This window comes from Gigantopelta aegis, chromosome 8, assembly GCF_016097555.1.
Source record: "Gigantopelta aegis isolate Gae_Host chromosome 8, Gae_host_genome, whole genome shotgun sequence".
In the NCBI taxonomy this organism is placed as follows: Eukaryota; Metazoa; Mollusca; class Gastropoda; order Neomphalida; family Peltospiridae; genus Gigantopelta; species Gigantopelta aegis.
This window is the reverse complement of record NC_054706.1, coordinates 42,265,442-42,281,725: the sequence shown is the minus strand read 5'-3', so window position 1 is coordinate 42,281,725 and position 16,284 is coordinate 42,265,442. Positions and strand designations below refer to the sequence as shown.

Below are 16,284 nucleotides of genomic sequence, written 5' to 3'. Positions count from 1 at the left end.
TTTTTGTTAGATTTCATTCGTCCTGAACCAACATAATGCCGACTACTTGTGGCATTGTCAGTTGTAATGCCCGCTACGGGAGAGACAATAAAGGATTTTTTTTGTTTTTAATTTTTGGAGGGGGGGGGGGGGGGGGGGGGGGTTGGGGCTTCCTAGCATTATGACGCACCAGGGTGAAGAAACTAAAGAAAAAAGTGAAAGACGAAGGAGGCTTTGGCCCAAACTTTTCAGTTTGGTTTAAGTTTCAGCTATAAACCAATCGGACCTAGGACATGTCCTATTGATTATCTTATAACAAAAACTGACAGTTCAAACCCAGTTTTTGATAAAATTGTGTGTGTTGTGCCATTACAAGTATGTACCCATCAGTTGTTCCATTTAACTGAAGAATGGAAATGCCATCACACACCTGTAAATATGTTTTATTAGGACATTTATAATTAGCATCTGAATACCCTGGGAAAAAATACATTCAAAACAGATTAACTTGAAAAATAATTATCTCCAAAATGAACTCAATATATTAACAAAAATAATCCTCCAAACATGTTTGCAGTTTACTGTTTATTACTAGTCACTGTTGAGAATATTGGTAATTTTCAGTCATTGATTAGTGAATAACACTAGCTGCACTGGTGAGCCCTGGGAGGGGCGAAACATGTTAATGAACTAGGTAATGGTGTAAGAAATATTGGTCGCCTGTGTTCTACCTAGTACTTGTGTGCAATTTTTTTTTAAACAAATTGATTACCATATGAGTGGTATGTGCTGCCCAGTTTTGGTACAGTTTAAAAAAAAAAAAAAAAAAAACCTATGTCCTCCACCAAAAAGTAAAAATTTCATTAGTCATTTAATAAACACCATTCAAAATACACCACTAGAGCATATTGTTTATTAATCACCGGCTATTGGATGTCAAACATTTGTATAATTTTTACAAATAATCTTAGAATGGAAACCCACTACTTGTTTCCAAGTAGCAAGAAACGTGTAAATCTACTCGGGGAGGGGGGGGGGGGGGGGGGGAAGAGAGATAAAATGTACCTCTGTGTATTGTTCAATGCATCTTCATTTCGAATCAAAACTAATGTCCATGTATGTGAATTAAACAAACCAGTTATTTGGACAGGTGACAATATTGGTGGACAAGTATATTTCTAGATGTACTTGTCCTGTGGACTAGTGAAACACTGAGCTTATTTCTATCACTGGCAAGGAATATTTTATATGCACCATCCCAGAGACAGGGTAGCACATACCACATCCTTTGATATACCAGCCGTGGTGCACTGGCTGGAACACGGAATAGCCCAATGTGCCCACAGACAGGGATCGATCCCACACCAGACAAGCAGTTTACCACTGGACTACGTCCCAGACCCTATGTAACAAAGTAATGACACCTATATAGGTGCTGACAAAATAACTAATCACTAAAAAAGTGTTGTTAAATTATAATCATCATAACTGAATTTAACTTGCAATATTGAGGCCTGTAATTTTTCCCCCATTTTTGGACTGTGTACACGTTTCGCCCTCCCAGGGCTCATCAGTGCAGCTTGGGTTTCATATCAATTAGTATTGATAAGAAAACTGCAGACGTGTTTTTTTGGTGAGTTCTTTGGTGAGTGTCATAATTTATAATAAGTACATGTATAGTTCACATAGTTTTATAATTAAATTCAATGCTCATAAATCCATCAGCAGTGATAATAAATACCTGTAAATGTGTACAGTAGTTTGTATTTGAAAAGTTATTTTCTTTTAGTTTTATTAAAACATTTCACTTTCTTCACTGCCACTCCCTTCCTATAGCCAATACAATACCACTCTCCAGTGGGTGCTTTCTTTAATTTCATACAAGAAAAATGAAACCATTCAAATGGCTTGTGGGGACAGTCTCCTGAATAGAATGCGATCATTCATCGCAAATACAATATAGTGCTGGATCTTCATCTGATTTGTCAAGTGTAGCACCAGAATTGATGGATCAGTCGGCAGTTCTGGTACACCGTCTTTGGGCAAAGTACTCTGAGGATTTTTCATTTTCCACATTAAAACGTGTGTCAAGTGACTGGACAGCAGTTGATACTTTTTTCTTGCTCACCAGCTGTTTTTTTTTTTTTAAAGTTCTTGATGTAGTGAAGTTAATGTTTTTAAGTGGTGCATAGTCAACAGAAGTTCGTGATGCAGGCAACATTCAGTAGGCTGGTTCCTGTTTCACAGTGCTGCTTTCCCTTAACCTTACACTGGCTTCAATATAAAATAACGTGGATGCCACATAAGAAAATTATTCGCCAAGTCCTGCTTTACAGTTACAATGGGCACAAAGAACTTTACCAGCTTTATCGAAAATAATCCACGAATAAAGTGATGTGTTATTAAGCCGTCGTGAATGCATCACCCTTGCACGTAACACATGGACTGAATCATGGATGTAAACACCAACATTCCTCACCCAACCACACACAAAACGGTCATATGCATCCAAACTTTTATAATGCTGGAAGTCCTCAAGCGTATAAAAAGGGCTTGGCTAAAAATCAGGTAATTTATCAGATCTGCATACGTAAATGATGGATAGAAATGGGAGTCCTGAACACAGGCACTTGACACAGATTAGTATACATGAATAAAATTCTAAATTTGTTGCATATCAGTAAATCTGATATATTTCCGCAATATTTTGCTCATACTCAATTCAACCATAACAGATTTATTGCCACTTAACGTGTATTGACATATACCAAAAATTTCGATCCCTACTATATGAAAGACACTTGACACATAGGCCTATTCATAATCTAGTTCACCAAGGTAAACATCTACGGTCCGTTTTTTAACATTTTGACATTTATTGGACCCGATGTTTACAACTTTAATAGCAAAAACAAGCGTGCGTTTTCTGCCCAGATTTCAGGCGGAATCGATACAACCATAGAATTAATTATTTCGTGGCGAAATATGAGATGTACTAACAAATATAAACACTTACTGTATAAAGAAAACCTCCCGACTTACGTTTTACTTATAAATAGACAGTTTGTCCAAATAGTAATCCTGCATTAATCCAATTGTCAGTTACGAACAAAATCTCGAATATTCCCGCCGGCCATTATGAGCATATTTAAAATGTGATTGAAAACTCTTAGCGGAATCCGATTATTTTTATTATTCGTCTCTGGTTCACGAGTTCCCCGTTTAATAATAATAATAATGATAATACTACTACTACTAATAATAATAAATAAACTAATTAATGAATAAAAATTTTTTTAAATCAGTTAATAAATAATAAACTAATTAATAATAACAACTAAATAATATAATAAATAATTAACTAATACTTAATAAATAATAATATAATAGTAAATTACTGAATAATGTTAGTAATTATAATAAATAACATAATAAATAAATTATTGATTTAATAATAATAATAATAAATTAATTCATTAATTTAATTATTAACTAAATGAAAACGTGTTTTTTTCATTTATAAATGTTTCCATGACACACACACACACACGCTTATATACACACAAGACAGAGGGGGGTTGGGGGAGACAGACATAGAGAGATGAAACGGGGTAGCAAGAGATCACACATTTGCTTGTTTCTTGTTGTTTTATTGTTAATGTGCATTATTCGTAATTAATGTGCATTATTCGTAATTTAGTGTGCTTACCCATGTTTAACACACATTGGTATGAGGCAGTTGTCTCAAGCAGCAATTGTCACCAAGTCACACTTATGAATTAATTACATTCAACAACACAGTTAATATTCAAATGGTTACGTAGGAATCAAAATACACATCGGTTTAGCCAATGTGCAGACAGGAACAAGGCAGTTATCACAAGCAGTCACAGTTATACATTAAATATTACAATAAATGTTCATCTGGTTACTAGGCAATCCTCAACAACACAGTTCATGTTAAATTAGTCAAGTAGGAATAAATTATCACGAACAGCAGTTGTCATCAACAGTATGAATGAAACACATCAGTGCAATACAACTGTGTTGTTGAGGATAACCTCGCAACCATATGACAATGTTTTGTAATTAATACATAAGTGTGACTTGATGACAATTGCTGCTTGTGATAACTGCCTTGTACCTGTCTGCACATTACCTAAACCGATGTGTACTTTGATTCCTACTTAACCGTTTGAACATTAACTGTGTTGTTGACGATTGCCTCACAACCATATGAACATGTTTTGTAATTACAATGCTGTGCAGATTTGTTATGTAACTACATATGACTTATAGTACAATTTTTGAAAGTAGTTAAATGAATGTTTCAAGGAATAAATAAGATGGAGCTGACAATCATTATAACATTTTAGATTTACATGTATAAAATATTTTCAACAGCCAGTTTAACTTTCAAATTGTGTTTCCCCATTTCTTTGTGTGTCTATTCACCTTTCCCCAGAACTTGCTATAAAAGATTAATATAAATATTATGAAAGATTAATGAAACTATTATAATCAATGATTTTTAACTTGCATGTTAAGTACAAGACATTTATATTAATTTTTTTTTTATTATTAAATAAAAACCCTAAAATAACTAATAACCAGTAATTATAGCTAAAAAAAAAAAAATAATAAAAAAAAAAAAAAAAAAAAAGAAGAGTAAAAATTAATAAATAAATAAATAAATAAATAAATAAATAAATAAAACCCTTAAAATAACTAATGACCTGCAATGATAATTAAACTAAGAAGAAGAGAAAAACCTTTGAAACACATGTAAGCAATGGCCTGTAATAATAATATTAAAAAAAAATACTAATAATTTTTAAAAAAGTAAATAAATGAAGGCCTTAAAATAAGTAATGGCCTGTACTGACAATCATTATTTTTTAATAATAATAAAAAAGAATAATACACCCCAAAACTTGAATGTGATATTATTATTAATAATGCATATAATGCAACCCACACAAAGCACATATATAGAAACAAAAATAACAAAATAAATAATCAATTCCATTCAGTTCAACAATATTTCTTTTTATTGCTTGATACGAATAATTCTCGTTCCGCAATATTTTCATTCCGCATTTTCGATGTGCCATGATAAAAATAGCTTTCAAATGTTTAAATGTGTCATCTTCAAACATCTAATCCTGGAAAGGTTACCAAAGGTATTGTACTAATATTTTTGTCTGAAATTTATTAAAATATGTTGTTGTACGTGTTGAGGCTCTTAAATAAAGCACATATGCCTGATTTTATTAAATCGTGATTGCAAATGGAAAATTCGATCCAATGGATAAACGTTATGGCACAGCAATAACTATCACAATAATAAATATAGTGCCGGAGACGTTTATCTTGATGAACTATTCATAATCATACTACTGTACATGAATAAAATTCAAAATTTGTTGTATATCGATAAACTTGATATATTTTCCCAACATTTTGCTTATACGATCTTCATAAATGATAAATTTATCGCCACTTAACGTGTATTTACATGTACCAAAAATTTAGATCCCTAGTCCCTACTATATAAAACATACAAGGTACGTCACTCGCCATTTTATTTTTTGATAAATTAATTATTTTACACAAAATAATCGATTACCTGCCGAAATCATGAATAGCGGGAGACTCAAAATACCAAAGTACAACGTGCTGCTTTCGTATACATTTTTGTTTGACATTATTTCAGGGCTCGAAATGCAGTGTTAGTACTAGCCCGAGTACTCTGACTGTAAGAGAGCTAGACGGACATTTGGACATAAACACGCTCTCATTACAGTCAGAGACCAACCTATGTCTTTTTTTGGCAATTCCTGACTACCAAACGGTAGGCAACGAGTCCCGCTCTAATACCACAACAATCCTATGTTTGACATCAAATACCTTTACATCAATCATTTTCGAGTTAAGTGATACAAAAAAATCCACATATTAATCACTAATACACATACTACAGAAAGAAACCCGACAGCACCCACATTCAGCTACGCTTCGTGACACTCCGTCGCAACAATTGCAAAGCTCGGCGATCTATTTCGAGACTGGGCGATTCCGCCTTGTGCAGCAGTTACAGGGGTCGTCTCATAAGAGGAGGCAGTACGTAGCACATACTTTTGCCGTATCCTGTCGATAACACCCCAAATGTATCCTTCAAATTCAAAATGGAATCAATAATGTGTAATTGTTTTGGTTTAATGACGTAATGAAATCCAAATTTATCCAAAACGGCATTAGCCAACTCTTCCATGTTGTAACTTCGCTTGATATGAGACGGCCCCTGTAACTGCTGCACAAGGCGGAATCGGCCAGTGCGCGATCACGTGGTCTACGTCTCGAAATAGATCGCCGAGCTTTGCAATTGTTGCGACGGAGTGTCACGAAGCGTAGCTGAATGTGGGTGCTGTCGGGTTTCTTTCTGTAGTAAGTGTATTAGTGATTAATATGTGGATTTTTTTGTATCACTTAACTCGAAAATGATTGATGTAAAGGTATTTGACGTCAAACATAGGATTGTTGTGGTATTAGAGCAGGACTGTTGCCTACCTTTTGGTAGTCAGGAATTGCCAAAAAAAGACATAGGTTGGTCTCTGACTGTAATGAAAGCGTGTTTATGTCCAAATGTCCGTCTAGCTCTCTTACAGTCAGAGTACTCGGGCTATGTTAGTACATGCACCGGTGCATGCTAATTTTTGCGTGTGCATGTAACTTTTAAAACTGGGTGCACGCGGTGCATGCTAATATTTTTCAAGTACTGTGTATTGCGTATACTAGTATCCTGTTGTCTACCAGATTCAGACTCAAGTTGTTGAATTTTGCGTATGCATTTCGTAATCTGTTCGCCACATAAAAACAATAACTTTTATCTTATGGGCGCATCCATTTTGTATCCCATAATCCTACTTACAACAATGGCGCCCTTTCGGTCATTTCCGTGAAATATATTTGCGAAAATTGCCGGCAATATTTCGGTTATATCCGTGAACGGTATTAGGGAAGGTGGTCGAGACCGACTTTGGGAAAAATATCCGCCCGGTACCCCCCCCCCCCCTCCCCTAACCCTAACCTTAACCCCAACCCTAACCCCTAACCCTAACTAAAAATAATAATGGAGGGGACCGGGCGGATATTATACCCATCTGGATACCTGAAAACATTCTGTCGAGCACGGAAGTCGAGTACATTGCGGGTTAATCTTCGGGCAGAAACTTTCAGCTCATTTCATTGGTCCATGACGTAACGGAATTTTACAAAAAAAACACAAATATAGCTTTCGACACGTGCATTTGTTTACAAACATGTCTGACACATGGCCATCGTAGCAGCTGGAAATTTACTTTCAACTGAGTGAAGTATTGGAAATGGACACAATGTGGTCGTTTTACACCACACTGGGACTGCTAAATATGCATTATGAAGATTAATTACAGAAGGTATTCGCTTTGCTCTTGTAGCATAACTGTTGACTGTTCATATACATTTTTCACCCAGCTGATGGAAACCAACAAGAAATTTGAATTTTAACACCTGTATTTGTTAACAAAGATGTTATACACATGGCATTCATATTAACTGAAGATCAACTTTTAGCTTACAAAATTATTGAAAATGGTCACATGACAATGTAGTAGTTTTAGGACAGGCTGGAACTGGAAAATCAGTGTTAGTTAAAGAAACACAGAGAAGACTGATTGCTAAAGGTATTCGGGTTGCTGTAGTAGCAAGTACAGGAATAGCCTCTACACAATTCAATGATGCCGTGACAGTGCATTCATGGGCTGGTTTACAAGACGGCTGATATGGCAATGAAGAACTACTGCAACGTCTGCAGGCAGAAGAGCATAGCACCACAAGAGGGCGAATTGAAGAAACACAGGTCCTCATTATTGATGAGATTAGCATGTTGAGCGCCAAAGTATTTGATCAGGTAAATGTTTTGATGAATTAATGGATTACAACAGAATGTAACCATACAGTATAGAAGCTAAAGATGTCACAATTTCAATGTTTTGTTTTCAAACTGTTAAAAAAGTAATTAAATTTATTTCTAGGGGTTTTCATACATTTATTTTCTGTCAGTACACGTCATTGCTACTTCTTTTATCAAACCAAATAGATATCAGTAACAGATGGGAACAGACTAATATTGATGAATTTGACTGCACTCCATCATGGCTTTTTGAAATAAACATTATACCTGATCTTAAGGTGTTATATATTTCATTCAATCAGACACTGTTTGCAAGTTTGTAGACTACATACTAACATAATCATTGCACTCTAATGGTGTCATTAAACAGAAAATAATACACCTGAAGTATACAGAAATAATTGATATGTCTTGTAATATTTTGCTATGTGAGTCTGCTACTTTCCTGTGTGGACTGCTGAAATACTGTTATATGGCCAAGTGAACCAACCACACTTTGTCGGTTAGAAAAAAAAGGAGCTATTTGCATTCCCTGGAAGTGGTTAATTAAAAAAAACCAATTCAGTATTCACAGATTTAATGTTGCATCACACGTTGTACAAAAATGAGCAACTGGTGATTTTGTCAATGTAGTTTGAGCCCAGGATATGCATTGTAATATTAAATTAATTGTAGAGGACTTGAATTAGCTAGCTGCAAAAATAAAAGAGCAGCCTATTTCTTTACAAATAGCTACTGTATTATTCATTCACTAGCTTAAACAATAATAATCTAACCAGTGATTCTTGTATCTTAATCATATAGTCGTATGAAGCATATCTCTCCTGTGTTCATTTTCAAAACATTTAAATTTGTTGTGTTTAAAGACACCACTAGAGCACCTTCATTCATTAACTATTTTTTATTTCTGAGAAACATTCTTATGTAGGAATCTGTTCACATCTTCGACATTATTAGTATTTAAAAAAAAAGCAAAGTAACATATTTAACTTCTATTTCCAAGCTGCTTGATTATGAACTTCTTCAATTAGTTCGCACATTGAGATTATTGACACTGTGAAAAAAATACAACAAAACATAAATGCTTTTAAAATTTAGGCATTTATTTGCCAGGATGCATAATTAAAGTATTTATCCGTAGTTAATATTCATTTCAATCAACACTTAACTGAATGTCTAATATCTATATGTGCATGACATGAATAAAAAGACATAAAAATTAACATATAAAGAAACCCAAATAACACTTGAATTGTAATTTCTAAAAATAGTACCAGGTATTGCATCTGATATACACATATATTAGTGTAATTGCATAAGTATATGCTGCTTTGAACTCAACTTAAAGAGGCAAAGTACTTGATATATTACTCAATAATAATTGTTTACAGATACCGAAAAAACCCACTCATATGTACATTACATACACAGTACATTTTTATGTATGAAGCAATATACTGTTAGGAAATAAATAATGTGCACTTTCACTTTCAAACTTAATGAAATTGTCATGACAGTAAATAGTAACTTTGTAGACACAAACTAAACAGTGAATTTGCTAACACCAACATCAACTTTAAATATTACCAAAATAAATCAAACTTTCATTATGCATGTAACTAGAAATGGTCTTCATACAACACAATAACTTTTACCATGTTGAAAGTGTCAATTCACCTTACACACAAACATACTTTATTGGCAATACATTCGTTAGACAACCAGCATAAAACTTATGTGTAGCAATACATACACATAATTAAATGTATTATCCCCCCAAAAAGAGTTCATTTTCAGATTTTCATAATCTTTTCAATTACATGTAATATTGTAAAAAAGTTACAGTTACAATATTCATATTGTATGTATATCATTTTTCCTTTCAACACGTCAAATGAATTGTATATTCTTATTTTTAGCTGGAATTTGTCTGCAGACGAATACGAAACGTCGGATCATACTTTGGCAGCCTGCAAGTTGTTTGTGTGGGAGACTTTTATCAATTGCCACCAGTACCAAATGACATGTATTCTGATCCAGGAAGGCATTGCTTTGAGTCACAAGTGTGGATGAATGTTATTAAACACAAAATACAACTAAATACTGTATTGAGACAAGATGAGTTCCATCTAATTAATGCCATTAATGAGTTAGAGAAAGGTATTCCATCTCCTGCAACAAATGCTTTCATGAAAAATCTTTCAAGGCCTCTAGATGATTTACCACCGTCAATCAACCCTACAGTTCTGTATGGAACAAACTTTGAGGTAGACTGGCACAATGCATCCGAACTGGCAAAACTTCCTGGAGACATTGTAATGTACAAATCCGAAGATTCAGGAGACTACACCAAACTGAAAAATTTACCTGCCAAAAGGAACTTATGCCTGAAACTTAATTCTCCAGTAATTCTACTGAGAAATTTGAATAAAATTTTTGTCAATGGAATGCAAGGCACAGTAAAACAATTAGATGCAGATGGACCCACCATACAATTTGATTGTGGTATTTTAAAACTTGAGAAAACTACTTTTTCTTTATTCAGTCCAAAAGAAAATGTTATTAAAGCTGAACGATATCAGTATCCTAAAAAATTTAAATCGCTCCAAAATGGCGAGTGACGTACCTTTTATCTTTTATATAGTAGGAATCGAAATTTTTGGTACGTGTAATTACTTGTTAAATGACAATAAAGTTGTCATGTATTAAGACAGTAAATTCAATTATTGTGGAAATTTAGATAAATAAACAATAAACACATTTCATTTTGATAAACTCTTATTCAAATATATTACATTGATTTATACAATAATTCTGTCAAGTAGGGATCGAAATTTTTGGTATTTGTAAACATACGTTAAGTGGCAATGATTTTGTCATGTATGAAGAGAATATGAGCAAAATATTGTGGAAATATATAAAATTTACTGATATATAACAAATTTAGATTTTTTATTCATGTTTACTAATCTGTGTCAAGTGCCTATGGTCCTGAAGCCATTTTCGACCGGCGATTTTGTAGTGTATGAATCCTGCTTCCCAATATATCCAGTTTTTTCCATATCTGCTTTTTGCCGTCTTATCGAGTGTATCAAAATAATCCTGCATGTTATCAAAATAATGCAGTGTCTACTAACAGTAACTTTTTTTTTTTAAAAGGGCTTAAGTTATAAATCTTAAACTGCGAAGCTCGTATTTGTATACAACAATGAAACGCTATTGTTTGCCTTCCACCATGGCCGGCCGCACAGAGGTATGGGTAATATTGCTATTTTTAGAACATATCGCGGAACCCTCTATAATAACACAAAACTGGGAACTGTTGCTATTGAATGTTTTATTTTTTTAAATATTTTTTTTAGCATTATTAATGCACCTGGATAGGCCCTATGTGTTTGAAGAAAATCTTGTATGCAGAGGGTATAAATATTCATAAACCCCTCGTGATGGTTCTACAACATATTGTTTACCCATGATGTCATATTATATGCCATGGGCAGGACGAGCCCAGTGGTAAAGCGTTCGCTTGATGCGCGGTCGGTCTGGGATCGATCCTCGTCGGTGGGCCCATTGGGCTATTTCTTGTTCCAGCCAGTGCACGATGACTGGTATACCAAAGGCCATGGTATGTGCTATCCTGTCTGTGGAATGGTGCATATAAAAGATCTCTTGCTACTAATGAAAAAATGTGGGTTTCCTTTCTAAAACTATGTCAAAATTACCAAATGTTTGACATCCAACAGCCTATGACTAGTAAATCACTGTGCTCTAGTGGTGTTGTTTAACAAAACTAACTCTTTTTTTCTTGTATGCTAAGACTACTGACCTGGAACATGTTGGCAAAACAAGGAAGGTGTTGTACTGTCAAAAGAAGATGACAATAGAAACCATTTCACCCACCTAGGATGCCCTGCTGCAATTACTCAAATACTCAAAACGAGTTACTTACCAAGCTGGGGTGTGGTCTACAAGTGAACAGCATGAACAAAATGCACACACTCCAGACGGATGGTCGAGGATTTGTTATAAAGACAACCAATGCTAGATTCTTGTGTGGGACACTATCTGTGACCCATGAGACAAGAACCTGCAGTAAATTGGTTCAGTGTGCTTGCAAAAGTCTGACATCCAGTATCACAAGATATATATGTACAAATGTCCATGGTGACATTGAACAATTGGGTCCTCAACCAATAACAGTGGGTGTTTGCTCATGGCACTCTACGATGCCAATCTTGGTGGTGAACGATACAAAAGGTTCTTGTTTGTCGATTCGATCACGTAAAACATCATACGAATCAGGCCTACCTGGTTACAAAATACCTAACATTTGATGAGCATGTCCATATATGATGTCTTATAAAGTAAAGTTCAACTATTACACCAAGTAAATGTAAATTCTCCACACTTTCAACTATTGGAACATTTCAGTTATTCTTATGATAAGACCAGTGACCTAGAACATGTTGACGAATGCAAGGAAGGTGTTGTAATGTCTGAATATGAAGACAATGAATACCCATCCACTATTCCCCATTGCAACACACAAATCGGTGTGCTTACCAAGCTAATATGTACCACCAATAAACAATGTAAACAACATGCAACCACTCCTGAGGGACCGGGAAGGATTTTGATAAAGATTACCAGTGCTTGTTTTTTGTGTTGAATACTCTTAATAGTCCACATTTGTAGGATTTCGTTGTTCTACCGAGAGTCAAAGCGGTCACCATGGTTATTCCATGTAGGATGATGTTCTGCATCATATTCCAGTGGAGGTCAAATTTGAAAAGTGATACTGGGTGGTGATCACCAGAGGTCATTAAATGTCAAGGGGATATAATTTGAAGAAAAAAAGTACATTTTTATTTTTGTCATTAATATTAACTTGACCGGCCTCGGTGGCGTCGTGGTTAGGCAATCGGTCTACAGGCTGGTAGGTACTGGGTTCGGATCTCAGTCGAGGCATGGGATTTTTAATCCAGATACCGACTCCAAACCCTGAGTGAGTGCTCCGCAAGGCTCAATAGGTAGGTGTAAAACCACTTGCACCGACCAGTGAGCCATGGTTTGTGCTATCCTGCCTGTGGGAAGCGCAAATAAAAGATCCTTTGCTGTTAATCAGAAAGAGTAGCCCATGTAGTGGTGACAGCAGGTTTCCTCTCAAAATCTGTGTGGTCCTTAACCATATGTCTGACGCCATATAACTGTGGATAAAATGTGTTGAGTGCGTCATTAAATAAAACATTTCTTCTTCTTTTTTCAATATTAACTTGATAGTCATACCTTTTGTGTGGGATCACCTAAAAACACAAACAACACACTGAATTGGCCAAAGTTTGGCTTTAAAATTTCAATTTGCATAGTATTTAATACAAAACCTCAAATTTAACCTAATTTTTCTCTGTTTGACATATTTTTTTATCCAAAAACCTAATTTTAAATAGGATATTGTTTTACTAGAGAAACAGTTATCGTGACCCCCGTGGTTATTCCATGTAGGAAGATGTGCTGTATCATATTCTAGTGGAGCTCAACTTTGAAAAGTGTGAGAGGGTCACCAGATGTCATTAAAAGTCAAGTGGTATAAATTCGAAGAAAACATTACATTTTCATTTTTTTCATAAATAGTACCTTCATAGCCATACCTTTTATGTGGGATTACTTATAAACACAAACAAGACATTGAATTAGTCAAACCACTGCCTTAAAATTTAAATTTTTATAATTTTCAAAACAAAATCTCAATTTTAATGTTACTTTTCTCAGTTTGACTGATTTATTGATTAAAAAGGGGGTTTGAAATGGGATATTGTTCTGCCAGGGCAGTCAAAACGACAACCATGGTTGTTCCATGTAGGATGATGTGCTGCATCATATTCCAGTGGAGGTCAGCTTTGAAAAATGTGTGGGGTCACCAGAAGTCATTAAAGGTCAAGGGGTATAATATTGAAAATTGACATTAAAGTTGAAATTTTGTATTGAATACTATTCAAATCAACATTTTAAAGCAAATGTTTGGCTAATTCAATGTTTTATTTTTGTTTATAAATAATCCCACATAAAAGGTACGACTATGAAGATAATATCCAAGTTAGAACAAAAGAAAAACTTCGAGTCTAGATGGCATGGGTGCTGTGGTATTAGTACCGATAGTTATTTGCATGGCAGCCATTTTGGAATTCAAAGATGGCAACCATAACATATCCTGGAAAAGCGGTCAATTTTAAAAGTTGGAAACTAATGCGATGATCAAACATTTACAACTGTTTACTGGTAGTGTGTAAGGATCTACTGATTGTCTGCAAATTATGGGTTTTTCACACTTTTATGTTATTTTTGTAAATACGACTTTCTGTTGTTTGTTTTAAAAGCACAATTTTTCAAAACAGTTTAACAATGACCTCTTTAATTACTCACAGGGCATCTATCATTCACATCCTGGGTAGTTAGGTTGAAATATGTCCCTTATATATGAAGAAGTACTACCATTAATGCCAAGGTGTCAGATTTTCACCTCTGGTGACCTAATTATGAAACTAGTTTGTACAAATATATATCAGATTGTAGAGTGGTTTAATATAAACATTTTGAGTGGTAATCAGTGTGGCTGTGTAAATTGGTTACAAAGTTATCATGCATTTTGTTTCCCCTACCCCAAAATATTGTACAAGAATTTGTCCTCGCCTCACTATGTTGATGGGAGTGATATCCACCAAAATGTTACTCCTTACAAAAGTCTATGACATTAAATTATTAACTAAAGGCATAGGGCTATTAAAACCACTATGAGAGATTGCCCGCCCGGCTGATACCAAATTACGGCTGTGGTCCATGGACACTCTCACACTCTCTCTCCGTTTCTCAGTCTCTCTAGAGTAGAATGAGATCCTATTTTAAACTTTTTTTATTGAAATATCAGTCAAACTGAGAAAAATTACATTAAACCTGAGCTTTTGTATTGAATACTATGCAAATAGAAATTTTAAATAACAGTTTGGATAATTTGGTGTATTGTTTATGTTTATTAATAATTCCTCATAAAAGGTACAATTGTGAGGATAAAATTTATGAAGAAAATAGAAATTTACTTTTTTTGTCAAATTTGTACTCCCTTGACCTTTGATGACCTCTAGTGATCCCCACACATACTCTTTAAAGTTTACCTCCACTGCTTTGACCCTCTCCAGTAGAACAAAATCCTAAAAATGGCCCTCCCAGCTAACTTGGTCCAAATGATCCACTCCTGGCCCTGACCAAGTTACGTTATTTTAGGGCCAATTCAAAATCCAAGATGGCCACCATGGCCTCTGATTGACTGAGACATTTTCAACTTCTTCGAACAGCATATATCAACCAAACTTTGTACCAATTAATGATCCTCTCATGGCTATGACCAAGTGTCAATCCAAAATCCAAGATGGAAACTCTGGCCTCCAATTTGCTGAGACATTTTCGACTTCTCAAGTTCCATCAGACAGATTTCAACCAAATGTAGTTAAAATGATTCTCTCATGACTTTGGTCAAGTTTTGTTATTTTTCGTGATGGTAATATGGCTGCCATAGTCTCACATTGGCTGAGAGGTTTTTGACTTGTTCTCAAGATTTCAACGAAAGCTGGTACAAATGATCCTCTCATGAGATCACATTCTTACATTTTCATTTATTCCTTAATTATGACACAAGTGAAATTAGAATTCACACAATTTCAAGGCATATGCTGTGATAAAAGTGGATTATTTATTGGGTTGGGTTACAAAACATACATGAGGCTGAACATAGCCTAGTGGTAAAGCGCTTGCCTGATGGATGATCTGTCTAGGATCGATCCCTGTCAGTGGGCCCATTTGGCTATTTCTCATTCCAGCCAATGCACCATGACTGGCATATCAATTGATTTTTTTTATCAAGTATTTACCTGATACTTATACAAATAGAGAATGCTATATGAGCAACCGTTAGATACGAGTTGCAAGATAAATGGTTTCTAACGGACACGAATGTGGTATTCTATTTCTTACATATCTTTAGAAAACAGTTTTAAAATAAATTTAAACAACTTTCCCAACTAAAACCTATGTACGGCCCTAGCGCTAATAGTTAACTTGTGCATCACAGACAAATCAATTTCAGGTTAACTTGTACGTCACAGAGTGATCAATTCGACTGTGCTTTTTTTCATTGGATGGTATGGCATTGGTGGCCTGGCGATCACCTAGGAGCAGTTAGTCATATGTCTTTAAAATGTCATCGCAATTATGTGTGTTAACACTATATGTGTTATCAAAAATAATGATGTTCTCACTAACGGGTGTGTAAGAAATAAAAATACAGACAGTAAACCCACTAT

General features: G+C 34.8%; 1 protein-coding gene across 1 annotated transcript; it reads left to right on the top strand.

Moving 5' to 3' along the window:
• The first annotated feature begins 7,048 nt into the window (after positions 1–7,048).
• Positions 7,049–11,087, top strand: LOC121379991 (ATP-dependent DNA helicase PIF1-like). The gene is made up of 3 exons (XM_041508699.1): positions 7,049–7,436; positions 7,635–7,930; positions 9,853–11,087. Exons 2-3 carry the CDS (start codon positions 7,904–7,906, stop codon positions 10,552–10,554), a joined length of 729 nt encoding a protein of 242 aa, XP_041364633.1. The 5' UTR covers positions 7,049–7,436; positions 7,635–7,903; the 3' UTR covers positions 10,555–11,087.
• The last annotated feature ends 5,197 nt before the right edge of the window (positions 11,088–16,284 follow it).